Below are 22,406 nucleotides of genomic sequence, written 5' to 3'. Positions count from 1 at the left end.
TCCAGTGAAAGCAGTATATCCTTGTCGTCAGACTCGTTAAAGGAAAAAGTTTATTCCAGTCCGCGGTGAGTAATCGCTGTTCTGATGTCCAGAAGTTATTTTTGGTCATAAGAGATGGTTGCAGCAACATTATGTACAAAATAAGTAAAAAAATAAGTTACACAAAACACAAAAAAACTAACAAAATAGCACAATTGTTTGGGAGAATGTATTTCCCTGCACTGCAAAATGGCTGCTGTTACATCACCCAGGTGATGTATGGTGTTCTGAAAGGGTTCTTTGGCTGTCCCCATAGGATAACTCTTTTTGGTTCCAGGTAGAACCATTTTTGGTTCCATGTAGAACCCTTTGTGGATAGGGTTCTACATGGAACCCAAAACATTTCTATGTGGAACCAACAAGGTTTCTTTAAAAGGTTATCCTATGGGGACAGTCGAAGAACCCTATTAGGTAATAGAAATAACCTTTTTTCGAAGAGTGTAGTGGTGGGTGGTATAGGGGAGGTTCAGACAACTACATGCATTCACAGTATCTCGTGTTTGCATTATGAAAATATAGCCTAGCTGATTTTGAACACTGAAGAACTGTGTTACAGAAACACCCCAGCAAAGAGTTATGGCTAATAGCTTTATTGATTGTTTAATACAACTTATTTGGGGTTGGATTGGAGTATGATGGAGGTATAATTTAGCAAATCTTGAGTACTGCTGACAAAAACTGAAAATGACAGCCAATGTGATCTGGCCCATTTTTATATGTCAGTTGGAAATGCACTCAGTCCCCATGTCTCTAGGCTCTGAGGTCAACTCCTGTCTCTGTATTGTGAATGAGCCAACTTTCAGTTTGGAATTTAAAATACATTGACAGGTAGAGTTAAAATTCCCTCACAATTCCTCATGTCTGATATCGAGTGAGCCATTTTCTTGCTTTTGTTTATGCATTTCTAGAGTATCTGATATACAGTACTGAACAGGATGAGAGCATAGATAAAATTGTGTATTGGGACTAAATTCATTTCACCACATTTCATTTGAACATACACAAATCAAATTATGTTATTAGATTATATTTTCCCATAGGAGGACAGTGTTTTGCTAAAGTGGCAGTGAGAATGAGTGACTGTGTGTAGTTGCCTGTCCACTCAACTAATTAGTACCACACTACCCCTTAATGGTGAAAATAGGTACTGAAGACATAACAAGAATTTTGCTCCATCCTTCTGTCACACATGTCCTTGAAGTCTTGTCTCTTGAAAATGCCTATATTTGACATTATATTGACCCCTCAATACAATTTGCCCCCTGTATGACAGCAGTTATTTCTGGATGTGTAGGTCAAGTCTGTGCAGTGTCTCCATACCTGGTTTCAGACACGATGTTGGTTAGTGCTCCACCCTGTAGGTACTCCATAATGACCCAGAGCTCCTCCTCCACCAGGGCACTCTTAAACATCTCCACCACGTTCCTGTGCTGGTAGTCCCTCATGATCACCACCTGGACAAACACATACAGTTGATAACAGAGGTGTCATGTAACGTACCTGATGATTTCGAGAGGGTACTCATGGGAAAAAAAGGTTATTTGGGTATTATTGTCAGGGAAACAGTTTTTAATTAAAAAATATATATATTATTTCACCTTTATTTAACCAGGTAGGCCAGTTGAGAACAAGTTCTCATTTACAACTGCGACCTGGCCAAGATAAAGCAAAGCAGTGCAACACAGACAACAACACAGAGTTACACATGGAATAAACAAACGTACAGTCAATAACACAATAGAAAAAAAGTCTATATACAGTGTGTGCAAATGGAGTGAGGAGGTAAGGCAATAAATAGGCCATAGTAGCGAAGTAATTACAATTTAGCAAATTAACACTGTAGTGATAGATGTGCAGATTATGATGGGCAAGTAGAAATACTGTTGTGCAAAAGAGCAAAAAAGTAAATAAAAACAATATGGGGATGAGGTAGGTAGATTGGATGGGCTATTTACAGATGGGCTGTGTACAGCTGCTGCGATCGGTTAGCTGCTCAGATAGCTGATGTTTAAAGTTAGTGAGGGAGATATAAGTCTCCAACTTCAGCGATTTTTGCAATTCGTTCCAGTCATTGGAAGCAGAGAACAGGAAGGAAAGGCGGCCAAACGGGGTGTTGGCTTTGGGGATGACCAGTGAGATATACCTGCTACGGGTGGGTGTTGTTATCGTGACCATTGAGCTGAGATAAGGCGGAGATTTACCTAGCAAAGACTTATAGATGACCTGGAGCCAGTGGGTCTGGCGAAGAATATGTAGCGAGGGCCAGCCGACTAGTGCATACAGGTCGCTGTGGTGGGTTGTATATGGGGCTTTGGTGACAAAACGGATGGCACTGTAATAGACTGCATCCAGTTTGCTGAGTAGAGTGTTGGAGGCTATTTTGTAAATGACATCGCCGAAGTCAAGGATCAGTAGGATAGTCAGTTTTATGAGGGTATGTTTGGCAGCGTGAGTGAAGGAGGCTTTGTTGTGAAATAAGAAGCCAATTCTGGATTTAATTTTGGATTGGAGAGTCTGGAAGGAGAGTTTACAGTCTAGCCAGACACCTTGGTATTTGTAGTTGTCCACATATTCTAAGTCAAAACCATCCAGAGTAGGGATGCTAGTCGGGTGGGCGGGTGTGGGCAGTGATCGGTTGAAAAGCATGCATTTAGTTTTACTAGCGTTCAAGAGCAGTTGGAGGCCACGGAAGGAGTGTTGTATGGCATTGAAGCTCGTTTGGAGGTTTGTTAACACAGTGTCCACAGAAGGGCCTGCACAGTACTGTCTTTTATCGATGGCGGTTGTGATATCGTTTAATACCTTGAGCGTGGCTGAGGTGCACCCGTGACCGGCTCGAAAACCGGATTGCACAGATGAGAAGGTACGGTGGGATTCGAAATGGTGAGTGATCTGTTTATTAACTTGGCTTTAGAAGACTTTAGAAATGCAGGGAAGGATGGATATAGGTCTGTAACAGTTTGGGTCTAGTGTCACCCCCTTTGAAGAGGGGAATGACCGAGGCAGCTTTCCAATCTTTAGGGCAGCTGGGAGGAGGTGCTCTTATTCTCCATGGACTTTACAGTGTCCCAAAACAGTGACTACATGTTATCTATCTCTACGCTAGAACTAGATGGATCTAAGGGGGCATTTGACCCAGCAGATTCAATGTATTTTATAGTATTTAAAATGCATAAACATGTTAAACCCGGCAACAAATACATAACATCTGGGCTCTGTTATATGATGTATGCCAGCATGATTTATTGGTGATTCGGGTGGTGTTTTGAGTGGGGTCATTGAGGATAGTGTTGACTGGAGGTCGTCATACCTCGTTGAAAAGCAGCTCTCTACGTTGTTGTCTCCGCAGGTCCATCATCTTCACGGCCACCTGCCTGCCGCTGTGTTTCTCCCGAGCGATACACACCACCCCTGTGGACCCTTCTCCAATCTTCACAAAGTTCTCCAGGTACGACCGAGGGTCTCCCTTGTCCACCACCATGTTCAGGGCAGCCTTAAACTGTTTATGGGTCACCTTGGGGGGGTCTGGTGGCGGCCTCTGTGGGTGCTGAGGGGGTCTGAAGGCAGGGGAACATGTGCCCGGGGGGCTGGTGGCCAGGGAGCCGGTGGGGGAAGGCCGGAGCTGGGAAGGGCTGTCCTGCCCGGGGAAGGGAGCATTAGGGCAGCCTGAGTGTCTCAGAAAGGGGTCAGGGCCGTTGGGTCTCAGGCCCATGTTGGGAGACAGTCCCAGGGTGTAGCTGGCTGAGGAGCGTACCGTCCTGTGGGGTCTGATGCCACTCATGAAGGGACTACTGGTGGTGCTGGGTAGGAAGCCTGACTGGTGGTGCCTGAGAGCCGACTCTGCCTGGACGACAACAGAGAGAGAGAGAGAGAGAGAGAGAGAGGGGGGGGGGGGGGGTAGAGTTGGCTGTCTTCCCAGGGTCCCTGGCTTGCTTTATTACTGGATGTAAATCACAGTGCTTCACTCTCACACTATGCATTGACTTCACCTGGTGCGCTCCCTGCTAAAACGTTGCCATAGGTACCTCAATGTACCCTTGAGATTATGCCAAACATAGCATCTCTCAATGTTTACAAGCACATTGAAGCAATAAAGTCACAAATCATATTTTAGCATCCCGAAAATACCAACAGCATTAATTGAGCAATCAACTGTAGAATGCAGGAATGCAGGCTGCTATAAGATGTTTTACCTTAAAAAAACTGTTTAAGAAGTAACTCACTGTCCATATTATGCAAAAGGAAGTTACAGTTTATACCACAGTTAGCTACTGGCCAATGTGAAATTGGTTGGGCACGCTTTTCATCCTGATGTGAAAATACTGCCCCCTAGCCCAGAGAGGTTAGCTACTGGCCAATGTGAAATTGGTTGACTACACTATATATACAAAGTATGTGGACATCCCTTTAAATTAGTGGACTCTGCAATTTCAGCCACACCTGTTGGTGACAGGGGTATACAATCGAGCACACAGCCATACCATCTCCATAGATGAACATTAGCAGTAGAATGGCCTTAATGAAGAGCTCGGTAACTTTCAACGTGACACCGTCATAGGATGCCACCTTTCCAACCAATCAGTTCATTCAAATTTCTGCTCTGCTTGAGTTGCCCCGGTCAACTGTAGGTGCTTTTATTGTGAAGTGGAAACGTCTAGGAGCAGCAATGGCTCAGCCACAAAGCGGTAGGCCACACAAGCTCACAGAATGGGACCGCCGAATGATGAAGCGCGTCCTCAGTTGCAACACTCACTACCAAGTTCCAAACTGTCTCTGGAAGCAACTTCAGCACAATAAGTGTTCGTCGGGAGCTTCATGAAATGGGTTTTTCATGGCCGAGCAGCCGCACACAAGCCTAAGATCACCATGCGCAATGCCAAGAGTCGGCTGGACTGGTGTATAGCTCTCCGCCATTGGACTCTGGAGCAGTGGAAACGCGTTCTCTGCAGTGTTGAATCACGCTTCACCATCTGGCAGTCAAAAGGATGAATCTGGGTTTTACAGATGCCAGGAGAATGCTACCTGCCCCAATGCATAGTGCTAAGTGTAAAGTTTGGTGGAGGAAGAATAATGGTCTGGGGCTGTTTTTCATGGTTCGGGCTAAGCCCCTTAGTTCCAGGGAAGGGAAATCTTAACGCTACAGCATACAATGACATTCTAGACGATTCTGTGCTTCCAACTTTGTGGCAACAGTTTGGGGAAGTCCCTTTCCTGTTTCAGCATGACAATGCCCCTGTGCACAAAGCGAGGTCCATATAGAAATGGTTAGTCGAGATCGGGGTGGAAGAGCTTGACTGGCCTGCACAGAGCCCTGACCTCAACCCCATCAAACACCTTTGGGTTGAATTGGAACGCCGACTGCGAGCCAGGCCTAATTGCCCAACATCAGTGCCCGACCTCACTAATGCTCTTGTGGTTGAATGGAAGCAAGTCCCCGCAGCAATGTTCCAACATCTAGTGGAAAGCCTTCCCAGAAGAGTGGAGGCTGTTATGGCAGCAAACGGGCTGGCCTATGACAATGTCCATCTAAAATATAGATGAGAGATTATGATTAAGTGATATGCTCACCTTCAGGTCGTAGGAGCCAGGGCTGTTGTGGGAGTGGATGTAGAGTTTGGTGCTGTACTCCGGAGGGGGGTGATCCCCATGGTCGGTATGCTGGACAGCCATGGCTGGGCTGTAGAAGAACGAGATGGGCCTCTGTTTTTGTGGCATAACCCTGGGCACCTGGAAGTCTCTCTTAACCATCGGTGTCTCTGTGGGGCTACCCACCTTACAGCTGATATAAGCCCCCTTAATCGGCACCTGCATTGGCTGGGATGGAGCCAGGGGTCCCTCCAGAGAGCTGATGCTCACTTCATAGGTGGACTTGGCCCTGGGGAGAACTCCGTTCGGCTGTAGGGTGATACTCGTCCCACTCTCACTGTGGATGTTACTCTCACCCTGTCGTCCCACTCTCACCCTGTCTCTCCACTGATGCTGCTCCAGCTCATCTTCTCCCAGGTTTTCGTACTGGTAGGTGTCCCCCTCCTTCACCTCCCCCAGCCTGCCCAGGGACTGGGCCCTTTTCCTAGCTGAAGGGCTGCTCTTACTCAGGGAGTTGGAGCTGGTCACAGACAACCTGCTCATGTCGGAGATCATGGTTGAGATGTAGTCTCCATGACCGATCATACTCCCACGCACGATGGTCTGAAAGGAAAGCAGTAATGTTCAGCTGACCTGGAATGATTGTAACATACTGCACACAGACACTTCTATTTTGAAATGTGGCTTGTATAAAAACTGTAATAAAAGGATAGATTCTTTCTGAAGAGTGAAATCTCAAGCAGCACACATCGCAGTGGCGTAGAAAAAGAGCATTACCTTGCCCTGACAGAACAAGATGACACAGACTTAAAAAATGTGTTGGGCAAAGGGCCTTCCAGTTGAACCTATTAGAGAAAAGGCTAACTGGCTGATTACTCAATCTCTGGTTAAAGTAAAGTTCTGATCATCATCACAAGAGTCTCCTATGTTTCTCTGTCTTTGGAATGGTGCTCTGGTCAGCTCTCACAGCTGCACAGGTAACTTAATCAAACTAATTAACATCCCACTGCAAACTCTTTACAAATGACAAAATTGAGAATTATTGTACAAATGTCTCAAATGTAATAATTATTTTTGTAACCTCTCCAACCTTTGCCTCTGCCGTAAACGCTACATTATTTACAGAACACAAGTCTCCCCTGTACTACCAATTCAATCCTGATGATCCTGATAAAACCATGACCTTGCTTCAGAAGCTGACACTGGGATTTTGAAATGCAAAACTGAAATTTATCCAATGGTGGTAATGAAAATGTGTTGTGTTTTTATAAGGGGCGTATCGGCATGAGTATTCAGCCTAGTGCAGAAAGCCTTAGATTTGCAGGCTTTTTCGCTCACTGGCATTTCCACTGCTGTACCTGCACTTTCAATCCCTCAGCCATGGATCGTTATTATTTTCCTGCATGGAGTAATAAATCTTGGAGAGTCAATGTGCACAGCAGGGTCATTAGCTGAGCCCCGTGATAGATAAGAAAGCAATATGACAGGGAGAACAGCAAGTGTTGTCAACCCCACTGCCATCACTGGACTAGGGAAACTTTAGACTACAAAAGCAGGGTAACTCTGCTGGACTAGGGAAACTTTAGACTACAAAAGCAGGGTAACTCTGCTGGACTAGGGAAACTTTAGACTACAAAAGCAGGGTAACTCTGCTGGACTAGGGAAACTTTAGACTACAAAAGCAGGGTAACTCTGCTGGACTAGGGAAACTTTAGACTACAAAAGCAGGATAACCCTGCTGGACTAGGGAAACTTTAGACTACAAAAGCAGGGTAACTCTGCTGGACTAGGGAAACTTTAGACTACAAAAGCAGGGTAACTCTGCTGGACTAGGGAAACTTTAGACTACAAAAGCAGGGTAACTCTGCTGAAGATCTAAAGGGCGTTATAGCCTCTGATAAAAACACTTTTGATGGAGGGTTTTGAGGCTTACTAAAACTGGAATATTCTCAGAAATAAAATCCTATACATTCTCAGCTCTTTATGTCTGTTAGATAATACGTTCAGAGAAAAAAAACTCAGTGCAAACAGGAAAGTGAGCTGAGAATAAGGTCCAGTACCTTCTTTGGCTTGAGCTCCACGGAGGTGATCCGGGAGGGGTCCACCATAGGCTTGGGCCTACGGAGGTTCTCTATCAGACTGTGCCATTGGGTTGGCAGGCCCACAAAGCAGCACCGCTTGGCGTCAAACGAGGTGTGCACCCGGTGCTCAAAGTTCTTTGGTGTTGAGATCTCTGGCCTCTTCTTTTTCTTCTTACGAAACATCGTCAGGTCCAGAAGACTGACAGCTTGCCAAACTCAAGACGGCCCTGCAAAGACAAGAAATAGACACATTCAAGACATGATTTTTCTAAATTAGCAGCTACTGTTGTTCCCATTGATAAAGTCACTTACAGCTTCTTTAATCTATGAACAGTCAATTATCCATCAATTATCCATCAACGCCATGCTGGCGTTGCAAACACCATGATCTACCAACTGAGCCACAGGGAAGGCCATCATCAGACACTTCCATTTGAAAACAAAATATAAGTGAATAAACTCCAATCTGTCTGTCTAAAAAATATTCTCTCCGTGATATGTCCATCTTCCAGACTGGCTTTCTGTCTGTCATTTGCTTTTGTGCTTTATAACCTGTCTTAGGGGGACCATAACCTCTAGTCCCTATGCTGGAGTCTACCACCATAACCCCCAATGTCCCTATGCTGGAGTCTACCCATCACAACCTCTAGTCCCGATGCTGGAGTCTACCCACCATAACCTCTAGTCCCTATGCTGGAGTCTACCCACCATAACCTCTAGTCCCTATGCTGGAGTCTACCCACCTTAACCTCTAGTCCCTATGCTGGAGTCTACCACCATAACCTCTGGTCCCTATGCTGGAGTCTCCCTACCATAACCTCTAGTCCCTATGCTGGAGTCTACCACCATAACCTCTAGTCCCTATGCTGGAGTCTCCCTACCATAACCTCTAGTCCCTATGCTGGACTCTACCCACCATAACCCCTAACTTCCCTATGCTGAAGTCTACCACCATAACCTCTAGTCCCTATGCTGGAGTCTACCCACCATAACCCTTAATGTCCCTATGCTGGAGTCTACCCACCATAACCCCTAACGTCCCTATGCTGGAGTCTACCACCATAATCTCTAGTCCCTATGCTGGAGTCTACCACCATAACCTCTAGTCCCTATGCTGGAGTCTACCACCATAACCTCTTGTCCCTATGCTGGAGTCTACCACCATAACCTCTAGTCCCTATGCTGGAGTCTACCACCATAACCCCTAATGTCCTATGCTGGAGTCTACCCACCAAAACCCCTAACGTCCCTATGCTGGAGTCTACCACCATAACCTCTAGTCCCTATGCTGGAGTCTACCACCATAACCTCTAGTCCCTATGCTGGAGTCTACCACCTTAACCCCTAACGTCCCTATGCTGGAGTCTACCACCATAACCCCTAATGTCCCTATGCTGGAGTCTACCCACCATAACCTCTAGTCCCTATGCTGGAGTCTACCCACCATAACCTCTAGTCCCTATGCTGGAGTCTACCCACCATAACCGCTAATGTCACTATGCTGGACTCTACCCACCATAACCCCTAATGTCCATATGCTGGAGTTTACCCACCATAACCTCTAGTCCCTATGCTGGAGTCTACCCACCATAACCTCTAGTCCCTATGCTGGAGTCTACCACCATAACCTCTGGTCCCTATGCTGGAGTCTACCCACCATAAACTCTAGTCCCGATGCTGGAGTCTATCCACCATAACCTCTAGTCCCTATGCTGGAGTCTACCCACCATAACCTCTAGTCCCTATGCTGGAGTCTACCACCATAACCTCTAGTCCCTATGCTGGAGTCTACCCACCATAACCTCTAGTCCCTATGCTGGAGTCTACCCACCACAACCCCTAGTCCCTATGCTGGAGTCTACCACCATAACCTCTAGTCCCTATGCTGGAGTCTACCCACCATAACCCCTAGTCCCTATGCTGGAGTCTACCCACCATAACCTCTAGTCCCTATGCTGGAGTCTACCCACCATAACCGCTAATGTCACTATGCTGGACTCTACCCACCATAACCCCTAATGTCCATATGCTGGAGTCTACCCACCATAACCTCTAGTCCCTATGCTGGAGTCTACCCACCATAACCTCTAGTCCCTATGCTGGAGTCTACCACCATAACCTCTGGTCCCTATGCTGGAGTCTACCCACCATAACCTCTAGTCCCGTGCTGGAGTCTACCCACCATAACCTCTAGTCCCTATGCTGGAGTCTACCCACCATAACCTCTAGTCCCTATGCTGGAGTCTACCACCATAACCTCTAGTCCCTATGCTGGAGTCTACCCACCATAACCTCTAGTCCCTATGCTGGAGTCTACCCACCACAACCCCTAGTCCCTATGCTGGAGTCTACCACCATAACCTCTAGTCCCTATGCTGGAGTCTACCCACCATAACCCCTAGTCCCTATGCTGGAGTCTACCCACCATAACCCCTAGTCCTTATGCTGGAGTCTACCCACCATAACCCCTAACTTCCCTATGCTGGAGTCTACCCACCATAACCCTCAATGTCCCTATGCTGGAGTCTACCCACCATAACCTCTAGTCCCTATGCTGGAGTCTACCCACCATAACCTCTTGTCCCTTTGCTGGAGTCTATCACCATAACCTCTAGTCCCTATGTTGGAGTCTACCCACCATATCCTCTAGTCCCTATGCTGGAGTTTACCACCATAACCTCTAATGTCCTATGCTGGAGTCTACCACCATAACCTCTAGTCCCTATGCTGGAGTCTACCACCATAACCCCTAATGTCCCTATGCTGGAGTCTACCACCATAACCTCTTGTCCCTATGCTGGAGTCTACCACCATAACCTCTAGTCCCTATGTTGGAGTCTACCACCATTACCCCTAATGTCCCTATGCTGGAGTCTACCACCATATCCTCTAGGCCCTATGCTGGAGTCTACCCACCATAACCTCTAGTCCCTATGCTGGAGTCTACCCACCATAACCTCTACTCCCTATGCTGGAGTCTACCACCATAACCTCTGGTCCCTATGCTGGAGTCTACCCACCATAACCTCTAGTCCCTACGCTGGAGTCTACCACCATAACCTCTGGTCCCTATGCTGGAGTCTACCCACCATAACCTCTAGTCCCTATGCTGGAGTCTACCCACCATAACCCCTAATGTCCCCATGCTGGAGTCTACCACCATAACCCCTAATGTCACTATGCTGGAGTCTACCACCATAACCTCTAGTCCCTATGCTGGAGTCTACCACCATAACCTCTAGTCCCTATGCTGGAGTTTACCCAACATAACCTCTAGTCCCTATGTTGTAGTCTACCCATCATATCCTCTAGTCCCTATGCTGGAGTCTACCACCATAACCTCTAGTCCCTATGCTGGAGTCTACCACCATAACCTCTAGTCCCTATGCTGGAGTCTACCACCATAACCTCTAGTCCCTATGCTGGAGTCTACCCACCATAACCTCTAGTCCCTATGCTGGAGTCTACCCACCATAACCTCTAGTCCCTATGCTGGAGTCTCGACCATAACCTCTAGTCCCTATGCTGGAGTCTACCACCATAACCTCTGGTCCCTATGCTGGAGTCTACCCACCATAACCTCTAGTCCCTATGCTGGAGTCTACCACCACAACCCCTAACGTCCCTATGCTGGAGTCTACCCACCATAACCCCTAATGTCCCTATGCTGGAGTCTACCACCATAACCTCTAGTCCCTATGCTGGAGTCTACCACCATAACCTCTAGTCCCTATGCTGGAGTCTACCACCACAACCCCTAACGTCCCTATGCTGGAGTCTACCCACCATAACCTCTAACTTCCCTATGCTGGAGTCTACCACCATAACCCCTAGTCCCTATGCTGGAGTCTACCACCATAACCTCTAGTCCCTATGCTGGAGTCTACCACCATAACCTCTAGTCCCTATGCTGGAGTCTACCACCATAACCTCTAGTCCCTATGCTGGAGTCTACCACCATAACCTCTAGTCCCTATGCTGGAGTCTACCACCATAACCTCTAGTCCCTATGCTGGAGTCTACCACCATAACCTCTAGTCCCTATGCTGGAGTCTACCACCATAACCCCTAACGTCCCTATGCTGGAGTCTACCCACCATAACCTCTAACTTCCATATGCTGGAGTCTACCACCATAACCCCTAGTCCCTATGCTGGAGTCAACCACCATAACCTGTAGTCCCTATGCTGGAGTCTACCCACCATAACCGCTAATGTCACTATGCTGGAGTCTACCACCATAACCTCTAGTCCCGATGCTGGAGTCTACCACCATAACCTCTAGTCCCTATGCTGGAGTCTACCACCATAACCTCTAGTCCCTATGCTGGAGTCTACCCACCATAACCTCTAGTCCCTATGCTGGAGTCTACCCACCATAACCTCTAGTCCCTATGCTGGAGTCTCGACCATAACCTCTAGTCCCTATGCTGGAGTCTACCACCATAACCTCTGGTCCCTATGCTGGAGTCTACCCACCATAACCTCTAGTCCCTATGCTGGAGTCTACCACCACAACCCCTAACGTCCCTATGCTGGAGTCTACCCACCATAACCCCTAATGTCCCTATGCTGGAGTCTACCACCATAACCTCTAGTCCCTATGCTGGAGTCTACCACCATAACCTCTAGTCCCTATGCTGGAGTCTACCACCACAACCCCTAACGTCCCTATGCTGGAGTCTACCCACCATAACCTCTAACTTCCCTATGCTGGAGTCTACCACCATAACCCCTAGTCCCTATGCTGGAGTCAACCACCATAACCTGTAGTCCCTATGCTGGAGTCTACCCACCATAACCGCTAATGTCACTATGCTGGAGTCTACCACCATAACCTCTAGTCCCTATGCTGGAGTCTACCACCATAACCTCTAGTCCCTATGCTGGAGTCTACCACCATAACCTCTACTCCCTATGCTGGAGTCTACCACCATAACCTCTAGTCCCTATGCTGGAGTCTACCACCATAACCTCTAGTCCCTATGCTGGAGTCTACCACCATAACCTCTAGTCCCTATGCTGGAGTCTACCACCATAACCTCTAGTCCCTATGCTGGAGTCTACCACCATAACCCCTAACGTCCCTGTGCTGGAGTCTACCCACCATAACCTCTAACTTCCCTATGCTGGAGTCTACCACCATAACCCCTAGTCCCTATGCTGGAGTCAACCACCATAACCTGTAGTCCCTATGCTGGAGTCTACCCACCATAACCGCTAATGTCACTATGCTGGAGTCTACCACCATAACCTCTAGTCCTGATGCTGGAGTCTACCACCATAACCTCTAGTCCCTATGCTGGAGTCTACCACCATAACCTCTAGTCCCTATGCTGGAGTCTACCACCATAACCTCTAGTCCCTATGCTGGAGTCTACCACCATAACCCCTAACGTCCCTATGCTGGAGTCTACCACCATAACCTCTAGTCCCTATGCTGGAGTCTACCACCATAACCCCTAATGTCCCTATGCTGGAGTCTACCACCATAACCCCTAATGTCCCTATGCTGGAGTCTACCACCATAACCTCTAGTCCCTATGCTGGAGTCTTCCACCATAACCTCTATTCCCTTTGCTGGAGTCTACCACCATAACCTCTAACTTCCCTATGCTGGAGTCTACCACCATAACCCCTAGTCCCTATGCTGGAGTCTACCACCATAACCTCTAGTCCCTATGTTGGAGTCTACCACCATAACCCCTAGTCCCTATGCTGGAGTCTACCACCATAACCTCTAGTCCCTATGTTGGAGTCTACCACCATAACCCCTAGTCCCTATGCTGGAGTCTACCACCATAACCTCTAGTCCCTTTGTTGGAGTCTACCACCATAACCCCTAATGTCCCTATGCTGGAGTCTACCCACCTTAACCTCTAGTCCCTATGTTGGAGTCTACCACCATAACCCCTAATGTCCCTATGCTGGAGTCTACCACCATAACCTTTAGTCCCTATGTTGGAGTCTACCACCATAAACTCTAACTTCCCTATGCTGGAGTCTACCACCATAACCTCTAGTCCCTATGTTGGAGTCTACCCACCATAACCTCTAGTCCCTATGTTGGAGTCTACCCACCATAACCTCTAGTCCCTATGTTGGAGTCTACCACCATAAACTCTAACTTCCCTTTGCTGGAGTCTACCCACCATAACCTCTAGTCCCTATGCTGGAGTCAACCACCATAACCTCTAGTCCCTATGCTGGAGTCTACCCACCTTAACCTCTAGTCCCTATGCTGGAGTCTACCCACCATAACCGCTAATGTCACTATGCTGGAGTCTACCACCATAACCTCTAGTCCCTATGCTGGAGTCTACCCACCATAATCTCTAGTCCCTATGCTGGAGTCTACCACCATAATCTCTAGTCCCTATGCTGGAGTCTACCACCATAACCCCTAATGTCCCTATGCTGGAGTCTACCACCATAACCTCTAACTTCCCTATGCTGGAGTCAACCACCATAACCTCTAACTTCCCTATGCTGGAGTCTACCACCATAACCTCTAGTCCCTATGCTGGAGTCTACCACCATAACCTCTAGTCCCTATGCTGGAGTCTACCCACCATAACCTCTAGTCCCTATGCTGGAGTCTACCACCATAACCTCTAGTCCCTATGCTGGAGTCTACCACCATAACCTCTAACTTCCCTATGCTGGAGTCTACCACCATAACCCCTAATGTCCCTATGCTGGAGTCTACCACCATAACCTCTAACTTCCCTATGCTGGAGTCTACCCACCATAACCTCTAACTTCCCTATGCTGGAGTCTACCCACCATAACCTCTAACTTCCCTATGCTGGCATCTACCACCATAACCCCTAATGTCCCTATGCTGGAGTCTACCACCATAACCTCTAGTCCCTATGCTGGAGTCTACCACCATAACCCCTAATGTCCCTATGCTGGAGTCTACCACCATAACCTCTAGTCCCTATGCTGGAGTCTACCACCATAACCCCTAATGTCCCTATGCTGGAGTCTACCACCATAACCTCTAACTTCCCTATGCTGGAGTCTACCACCATAACCTCTAACTTCCCTATGCTGGAGTCTACCACCATATCCTCTAGTCCTTATGCTGGAGTCTACCACCATAACCCCTAGTCCCTATGCTGGAGTCTACCACCATAATCTCTAACTTCCCTATGCTGGAGTCTACCACCATAACCTCTAGTCCCTATGCTGGAGTCTACCCACCACAACCCCTTGTCCCTATGCTGGAGTCTACCACCATAACCCCTAGTCCATATGCTGGAGTCTACCCACCATACTGGTAGAGTCCACTATAACCTCATCCCCATCCTTATGCTAATGAAGAAGCAGAACTTTCTCTGGCTTTTAAGGAATGTGACCTCTCAAGTTTTGTTTATAAAGACCTCTGCACTGCATTGACCCCTACCTTTTGAAAAAATAAAATGTTACTTGTTAATCAAAATCTCTTTCTCTGAGCAATTATATTAGTGTAAAATGAGTGGCATAGTGTAAGCTAGGGACACTGCTGTCATGAATCTTATATGTACAATGAGGTCTGCAATTATTGACACCATTGATAAAGACGAGTGAATATGACAGTATAAAATAAATAATAAAAAATACTGAGCTATATTGTATACAACAAGACAAATCGGAAATTATGTTATTTAATACGAATATAATTGCTCAGAGAAAGAGATTTGTTTAACAAGTAACATTTTATTTTCTCAAAAGGTAGGGGTCAAAATTATTGACATACCTTTCAATAACCTTTTGCAATGGCCATCTCTGTCTCTGGCCTGGAAACCCATTGAAAACCTGTGGTTTGAATTGAAGAAAGCAGTCCATAAGTGCAGACGAAGGATATCAAGGATCTGAAAGATCCCTCCCAGTGTGTTCTCCAACTCATAAAACATTTTAGAAAAAGGCTCAGTGCTGTTATCCTCGCAAGGCTCAGTAGCCTTCCCTGTAGCTCAGTTGGTAGAGCATGGTGTTTGCAATGCCAGGGTTGTGGGTTCAATTCCCACAGGGGGCCAGCACAGAATTTTTTTTGTTGTTGAAATTGTATGAAATGTATGCATTCACTACTGTAAGTCGCTCTGGATAAGAGCGTCAGCTAAATGACTAAAATGTAAATGTAAATGAAAGGTATCGAAAACAGGAATGTCAATCATTTTGACCCCTACATTTTTGAGAAAATGTTTTATTCCTTTTTCAACAAAATCTCTTTCTCTGAGCATTTGTATTAGTATAAAATACTTGTTTGGAGCATACAAAAGAGCTCAGTATTTGAATGATTTATTTCATACCATAAGTTTTGCTCATCTTCATCAAGAGTGTCAATAATTTCGGACTCCACTGTATCTACTGTACCACGATACAGTAATCAATTATATTACATATCATTTCCTTAGCTGTACTTGGACATAATTCACCCACATTTATGTGTCCATAACTAGTTGAAAATATAATGCTGCATATGAGCTGCTCTTTGATAAAGTCTTGTTGGAGAACTGATGAATGTTTGTCAGAACATCAAATGGGAACATGGCTGGTGGCCCACTGTAACAAGTTCACATGACACGCCATCACATTTAACACAACAAAGATGCCATCAGTCGAATACGCAACATCTGCCATGATGCGTTGTGGGAGTTGAGGAAATCACTACTGCAGCGTTCTCCAAGTCGGCATGCAATCACCCTGGCAGCCTCCTCTGCTCTCCTCCCCCAGACAGCCCTCTAATCAGCTGTAGTGACCCCTGTTATGACTAACCACTGCATGCCAACAGCCCTGTCTTCACCCTGGCACCAGTCACACTTCAGATAAACCTGATTTATAAAGGGAGAGATGGGGGGGGAAGGTGGGGACAAGGTTGGGGGAGTAGAGTAGCAATGCTGGGAGGGACATGTCCCCCACCAAGGATAATTCCATCTCAAGGCTAATGTGCTAAGTGTTGCATAAGCGTATCATTCTGTGCTCTCCCTATGTACATAATGTGGAGCTGAGAAGGAATTGAATTGAATTCCATCTGACAGGGACACTATGGCGTGAGGGAGGCTGTCGGGAGGTGGGGGTGGGTGAGATGGAGGTGGGACCACAGAGCAGGGTAAACCTGGCTGTGGTTTCAGACATGGACCTAGTTCTTCACTCTAAAACATGAAAAGGCTTTTAAGGCCTGTTTGTCTTTTGAGTTTGAGTAACGAAAGGCTCGAAATAGACAGAAAATACACTACTGTTTTTTTTGTTTTTTTCACTCCATATGCCCGGCTCTCTGGTTCTGTGTCTGTTCAGTACTGTGAAGTGCAGATGTTGGCAGTACTGAGCCAAATATTTATACACTACGCTTGTGTTTCCTGTACAAACAGATCAATCAATATTTACTCATGAGTGAAATGCAAACTGCTACAGTCATCCGATGCCAGTGATAATGGGATGATACCGTCACAAACAGAATAGCTGCTCTTACTGCTCTGTGCTATTCTATGAGGCATCATTGCCATGCAGGCCTGCAGATAACAGAACACAACAGCATTCATTATACATCACTGTATTCCTTCTATGTGTTTCCATTCGAATACATGGACATTACAAAGTAAAGAACCAAGTATTTGGACCCAAATAAAAAAACACAGTATCTTGATTCATGTTTAACAAAATTCATTGAAAAGTAGGAGCTGGATATTGGTTTACAAGCTGTAATAACATGTATCTGCACTTATACCGACCTCTCACAAATCTACTAAACTTCTGAATGTCCAGATAACAATATCTTCTAGATTTCTCAGCCCATAGGAAAAGAAGTATACATGCATGTGGAGCTAAACTTGCACTTGCTGTAATAATGGTTTCTGCTCACATACATCTGAACTACAGGGACTTGACCCCATGCCTCAGCAGCTTGGCTTGAATCCTAACAATGCGCTGAAGCAAAACTTGGGCAGATGCTGTCAAGGATATCAAAAGCCAAAGAGGATGAGGCAATTGTAAATTGTGCTACACTGGTTTATTTCTTTCTAACTCCATGAACACATCAGCAATATAGCATGTATCAAAATATCTGCCATGAACACAGAACCAATCATGTGTCCATTTGACAATTTAATTTTAAACGATTGATGGCTCAGAACAAACAATCATTTAAAATCACTTGTCAAAGGGACACATGCAAAATCTTTATCAGTCGTAGTGGCCTACTTTGGTTAGAAGGCATACTTACTCTAGTAGTACAGTGACAGTCTGACCAATAATCACTCCTGAGATTTAGCCTTTCTCACTTCTAATTTGTATGAATTACAGCCCCATTTTTCAAACAGACAGCCTATAATTCTAGTATGTCAGTGGCCCTGTAAACAACATACCTCAGAGCCCAAACATGCCTTCACACCCTACGCTCATCTCCAGATCTAACAACAGCCATACTCCCTGTGAACAGCTTTAACAGGCAGACAAGCCTCTCAGTTATCCCGTCAATCCATTATGGACAGGACTGGTGAGGGATAGCTTATGCACCCACCTACCGTAGTTATATCAGCCAGATTTGGAGATGTTGAGTGGGAGGGGGTAGAAAGAGATACAGAGAGATAAGAGAAGTATTGGATTTGAGTCCGCCAAGCTCAAGTGAACATTTTCCCTATTTTGCCCCGATTCCATTTCTATCTTGTTTTGGCAGGCTTGTACTGATGTATGGAGAGTGTAGGTAACTATGCTTGTAGGATTAGTTGCTTGTCCGCGTGTCCAATTTTAGGCTACAGTTTCTCCTGACGCATGTTTGTTGTGCACAATATTTGTGTCAAATTGTGAGGTGTGGGTGGGAGAAAGGACAGAAGGTAATCCTCTTTCTGTTTGTCAATGCAGAAATAAGCATAATGCAAGGCTAAATAGCACAGCTGGATCTGTGCTATGCCCTTCTATCAGCTTCACTATGATGACCATTTTGCCCTTTGAGTGTAATGAGACTGTGTTGTCCCTCAAGGGGACCGGGGGTGGAGGGGTCTGTCTTCTCAGTGCACACACACGTTCGTGCGCACACACACACACACACACACACACACACTAAGAGAAAGGTAAACAAGAACTGGACGTGACAATTTCAGTGTTTATGACTGTGGTTGATGCTGTCCTTTCATTCAGCAGGACTGCCTGCTTTCTCTAAAAAGTCACTTCTAGAGGCAATAACAGAGATAGATGAGTCAACATGCAATAGCGTGATGATTGTGTTAAACAGGTGTAATGAAGCTAGATTCATGAGACAAAAAGACACACTCCCTACATTAATAGGTGGTCTGATGTATCATGCAAGTCGTGTGCAAGCAAAAAGCGAGACACGCTATAGAACCTGCACTAAGTTAATCGTTGCCAGAGTGTGACTGTGTGACTGTGCTGCCAGCACAGTGTTATAGCATGCTAGACAGTAGAGGCACTAGGGACAGACCTTCCTCATAGAGGGAAAATTGATTTTATTTGCTGATAATCAATAATCATGTTACAATTACTCAATATAACAGGAGCTACTTGAGCAGAGGGCACAGGACTGTCACGGATGTCGTAAGGAGAGGACCAAAACGCAGCAGGGACATGTATACTCATCTTCTTTATTGATGGGAAAAGAAGGAAAAAACCAAACAAACACGTATACAAAAATAACAAAACGATGAACGACAAAATAACAGTCTCGAAGGCAACACAGCAATCCAAGAACAATCTCCCACAAACACTTAACCAAACACATACCCATATATAGGACTCTAAATCAGAGGCAACTAGAAAACACTTGCCTCCAATTGAGAGTCCAACCCCAATAAACTAGACATAGAAATACAAAAGACTAGAGACCACATAGAAATACAAACATAGAACATAACCCCAAAAACCCGGAACTAACTAAACCAACACCCTACTAAATAAATCACCACCCCGAACCACATAAACAAAATACCCTCTGCCACGTCCTGACCAAACTACAATAACAAATAACCCTTATACTGGTCAGGACGTGACAAGGACACATAAAATACAGCATATTCAAGGAGATGAATTACACACATCAAATGTGGTATAAGAGCTAGACAAAAATAAAATGCTATAAAAATAAAGAAGGTTAATTTGTGCTTGCTGCTTACCCCTCCCAAGTGTGGTCTTTATTTGAGTTAGTGCTACAACAACAGCATTTCCCAACCGTATTATTGGATCGCTAGCTCAAATAAAGATCACACTTGGGAGCAGAACCAGATTAATTTCACATTCACGCTGCAGTTTCTTAAAGTAAAGTCTTGGGGGCTCTAAAAAGAACATGTCACGTTCGTCGTAATGATTGGACCAAGGCGCAGCGTGAGTAGCATTCCACATCTTTATTATAACGTGAAACTTCACGTAAATAAATGAATCAAACGAAATGTGAAGACAGTGAAATGCAAACAGGCACCTACACAAAAACAAGATCCCACAAAACACAGTGGGGAAATGGCTGCCTAAATATGATCCCCAATCAGAGACAACGCTAAACAGCTGCCTCTGATTGGGAACCATACCAAGCACACCAACATAGAAAAAAACAACAGAACACCCCCAGTCACGCCCTGACCTACTATACCATAGATAACCAAGGGCTCTCTATGGTCAGGGTGTGACAGAACAATATTTTTAAAAAGTGAGAATGTAAAATTCACTGAACTACGTCATCTGTCTCTGCAAGAGATATAGACTCCTGTAAAGTAAGAAAGACAGAACTGTTTCAACCTTCTTCTGCAGTGGGCTAAATCAGGGTCACACAGTGTTTCTTGGTAGTCCTATACAAATCTACTTTGAAACAAAAGTATACACCTCACACACATGGTTATGGGTCTAAAACAAATAAGACACCTGTACCATGTCAGATATAGAGTTGAAATGTATTACATTTTGAGTTTTCATCCCAATATTACACTTTATATACATCACAGAAGACAGAAATATTTTTTTATTGTTTATTAATTATGAAACATATGAAAAACATTCCACCCATGAGGTCACTAGTCATTAGACTGCATCAACCACGGAAATTCTGGTTAGAAAAAAAACCTGAATGATTATTCATCATGTTTTTAGTCACTCAGTGAACAGAAAACAGCCCCGGATATGGAGCCAGAGACAGGACAATACATAAATGTCCTTATCCGACAACTTTGCCCTTTCTGAGCTTGTAGGGTAGACACAGTGCATGACTGCACATCACTTTTGGTTGAATGTTTATAGTATGGAGTGGAGGAATAGTCTAAGAGAAGGAACAGACCAAAGAGAGAGAGAGAGAGAGAGAGAGAGGGGAAGGGGGTTATTGAGTGAGGGCTGTCACTGTTGCCTGCCACTGACGTTTCACTTGTTTTGCTGTCTCACTTTATTATCTTGCCGCATGTTGTCATCCCTCCTCAACACCAAGAGACTCAATGTCTTTATATGTCAACCTTGACTGGCTTCGCTGGCTGTAAACAAGCCGTGATAAGAGGGATTTGAGAAGAGGACGGGGAGCTTGACAAAGAACATACATCATTCTTCCTGAATTACATTGGCACAGATTCTCCAGGCCCAGTAAGTGTGAGAGAAAATATCATTGTTCTCCACTAGGCCAGAGTCGATGAAACACTAACATGTACGAGCCATGTACATTAAAAGTTAGCTCGTATCTACCCCAAGAACTTTGACATAATGACATTGTAAATGCAGCACCTCTCAAGTCGTCATCTCTGATGTGCTATTCACTGCATGTCTACAGGGATGCTGCTGACACATGCCTGTACCAAATGAGTGCACTAATGAGTCCTAGCCCCCAAACCGCCCGGCCATATATTGTACTTCTAACTGTACCACAGGCCTATAGGCAGTAGGGAAGTGAAGTGTACTACTAACCCGCACTCTGTCTAATTTATGATGCTCCTGGCTTCCACCAGTCCTTTAAACAATCTGACTCTCAGCAGATAAAGACGTATCATCTGGCCGGATCAATGAAACAGGTCAAATGGCCTCTCAGGGGTCTAATTTATTGATGCATTGGGCCTCCCTAGCGAGCTTCACTGTACACCCTTCTCCCTATGAAGCCATGATTCATCTTTCGCCGCTCCATCCTCAGCGCGCCTCTCCCAGAGACAAAATGACAAAGATTTTTTAATCTCCCATGTTGTCAATTTGCGGCAGCTCAGTTCTTCTTCCTTCATCCAGTATGACCGCTGTCTCATCACGCAATGTGACTGCTGGGCACCCTGTCCTCATTTTACTTGGTCATGGACATTGGCCACAGTAAGCTTTTAATAACCACTCTCCTCTCCTCAGCTCTCCTCTCCTCACCCCTAGCGGACATGACTGCTAAGCAAGCATTCCTCTGGCAGGCCAACGTGCACACAGAGCTGGGCTGTATGGTAAGGATATATACAGTATGAGAAGAAGTGTCCCAGCAGCACCTATGTGCTCCTCCATGGGGTCCGTCTGTCACCATCCCAGCTGTACCTGAGACAGGCCAGATCATTTGTCATCGCTCTGACAGCACTCTAATGCAGTGCTAGACCGTGAAGGAAAAAATGATAAAAAAGGCTCCAAAAGAAGTAATGAAGTGAGAAGAGGACCCATGAGTGTGCATGAAGCGTCACTCACCCTCAGCTAACATTCTCTATGTCCACCTGGCTCTGTGTGGAATATTAAAACTCTCCTTTCCTCTGCTCTTTCACTCCCTCCCTACCTGGCCTTCTTG

General features: G+C 45.6%; 1 protein-coding gene across 2 annotated transcripts in view; it reads right to left on the bottom strand.

Annotated features, from left to right (window-relative positions):
* LOC115172677 (serine/threonine-protein kinase PAK 6-like) overlaps window positions 1–22,406 on the bottom strand; it is a 32,820-nt gene that overhangs the window by 5,506 nt on the left and 4,908 nt on the right. Inside the window, exons 2-5 of one of the 2 annotated variants that reach the window (XM_029730352.1) lie at window positions 7,686–7,933; window positions 5,608–6,228; window positions 3,350–3,883; window positions 1,360–1,493 (exon numbers count right to left, since the gene is read on the bottom strand). In XM_029730352.1, coding sequence (XP_029586212.1) covers window positions 1,360–1,493; window positions 3,350–3,883; window positions 5,608–6,228; window positions 7,686–7,889 — 1,493 coding nt within the window. In that variant the 5' untranslated portion in view covers window positions 7,890–7,933. Of the gene's footprint in view, window positions 1–1,359; window positions 1,494–3,349; window positions 3,884–5,607; window positions 6,229–7,685; window positions 7,985–22,406 lie in introns of those variants that run through there. The other variant, XM_029730353.1, reaches the window with a different exon arrangement.

The sequence above is a fragment of the Salmo trutta genome, chromosome 33 (assembly GCF_901001165.1).
Source record: "Salmo trutta chromosome 33, fSalTru1.1, whole genome shotgun sequence".
Lineage (NCBI taxonomy): Eukaryota > Metazoa > Chordata > Actinopteri > Salmoniformes > Salmonidae > Salmo > Salmo trutta.
Note: the sequence above shows the minus strand (reverse complement) of the source record. Positions and strands in the feature narration are given on the sequence as shown.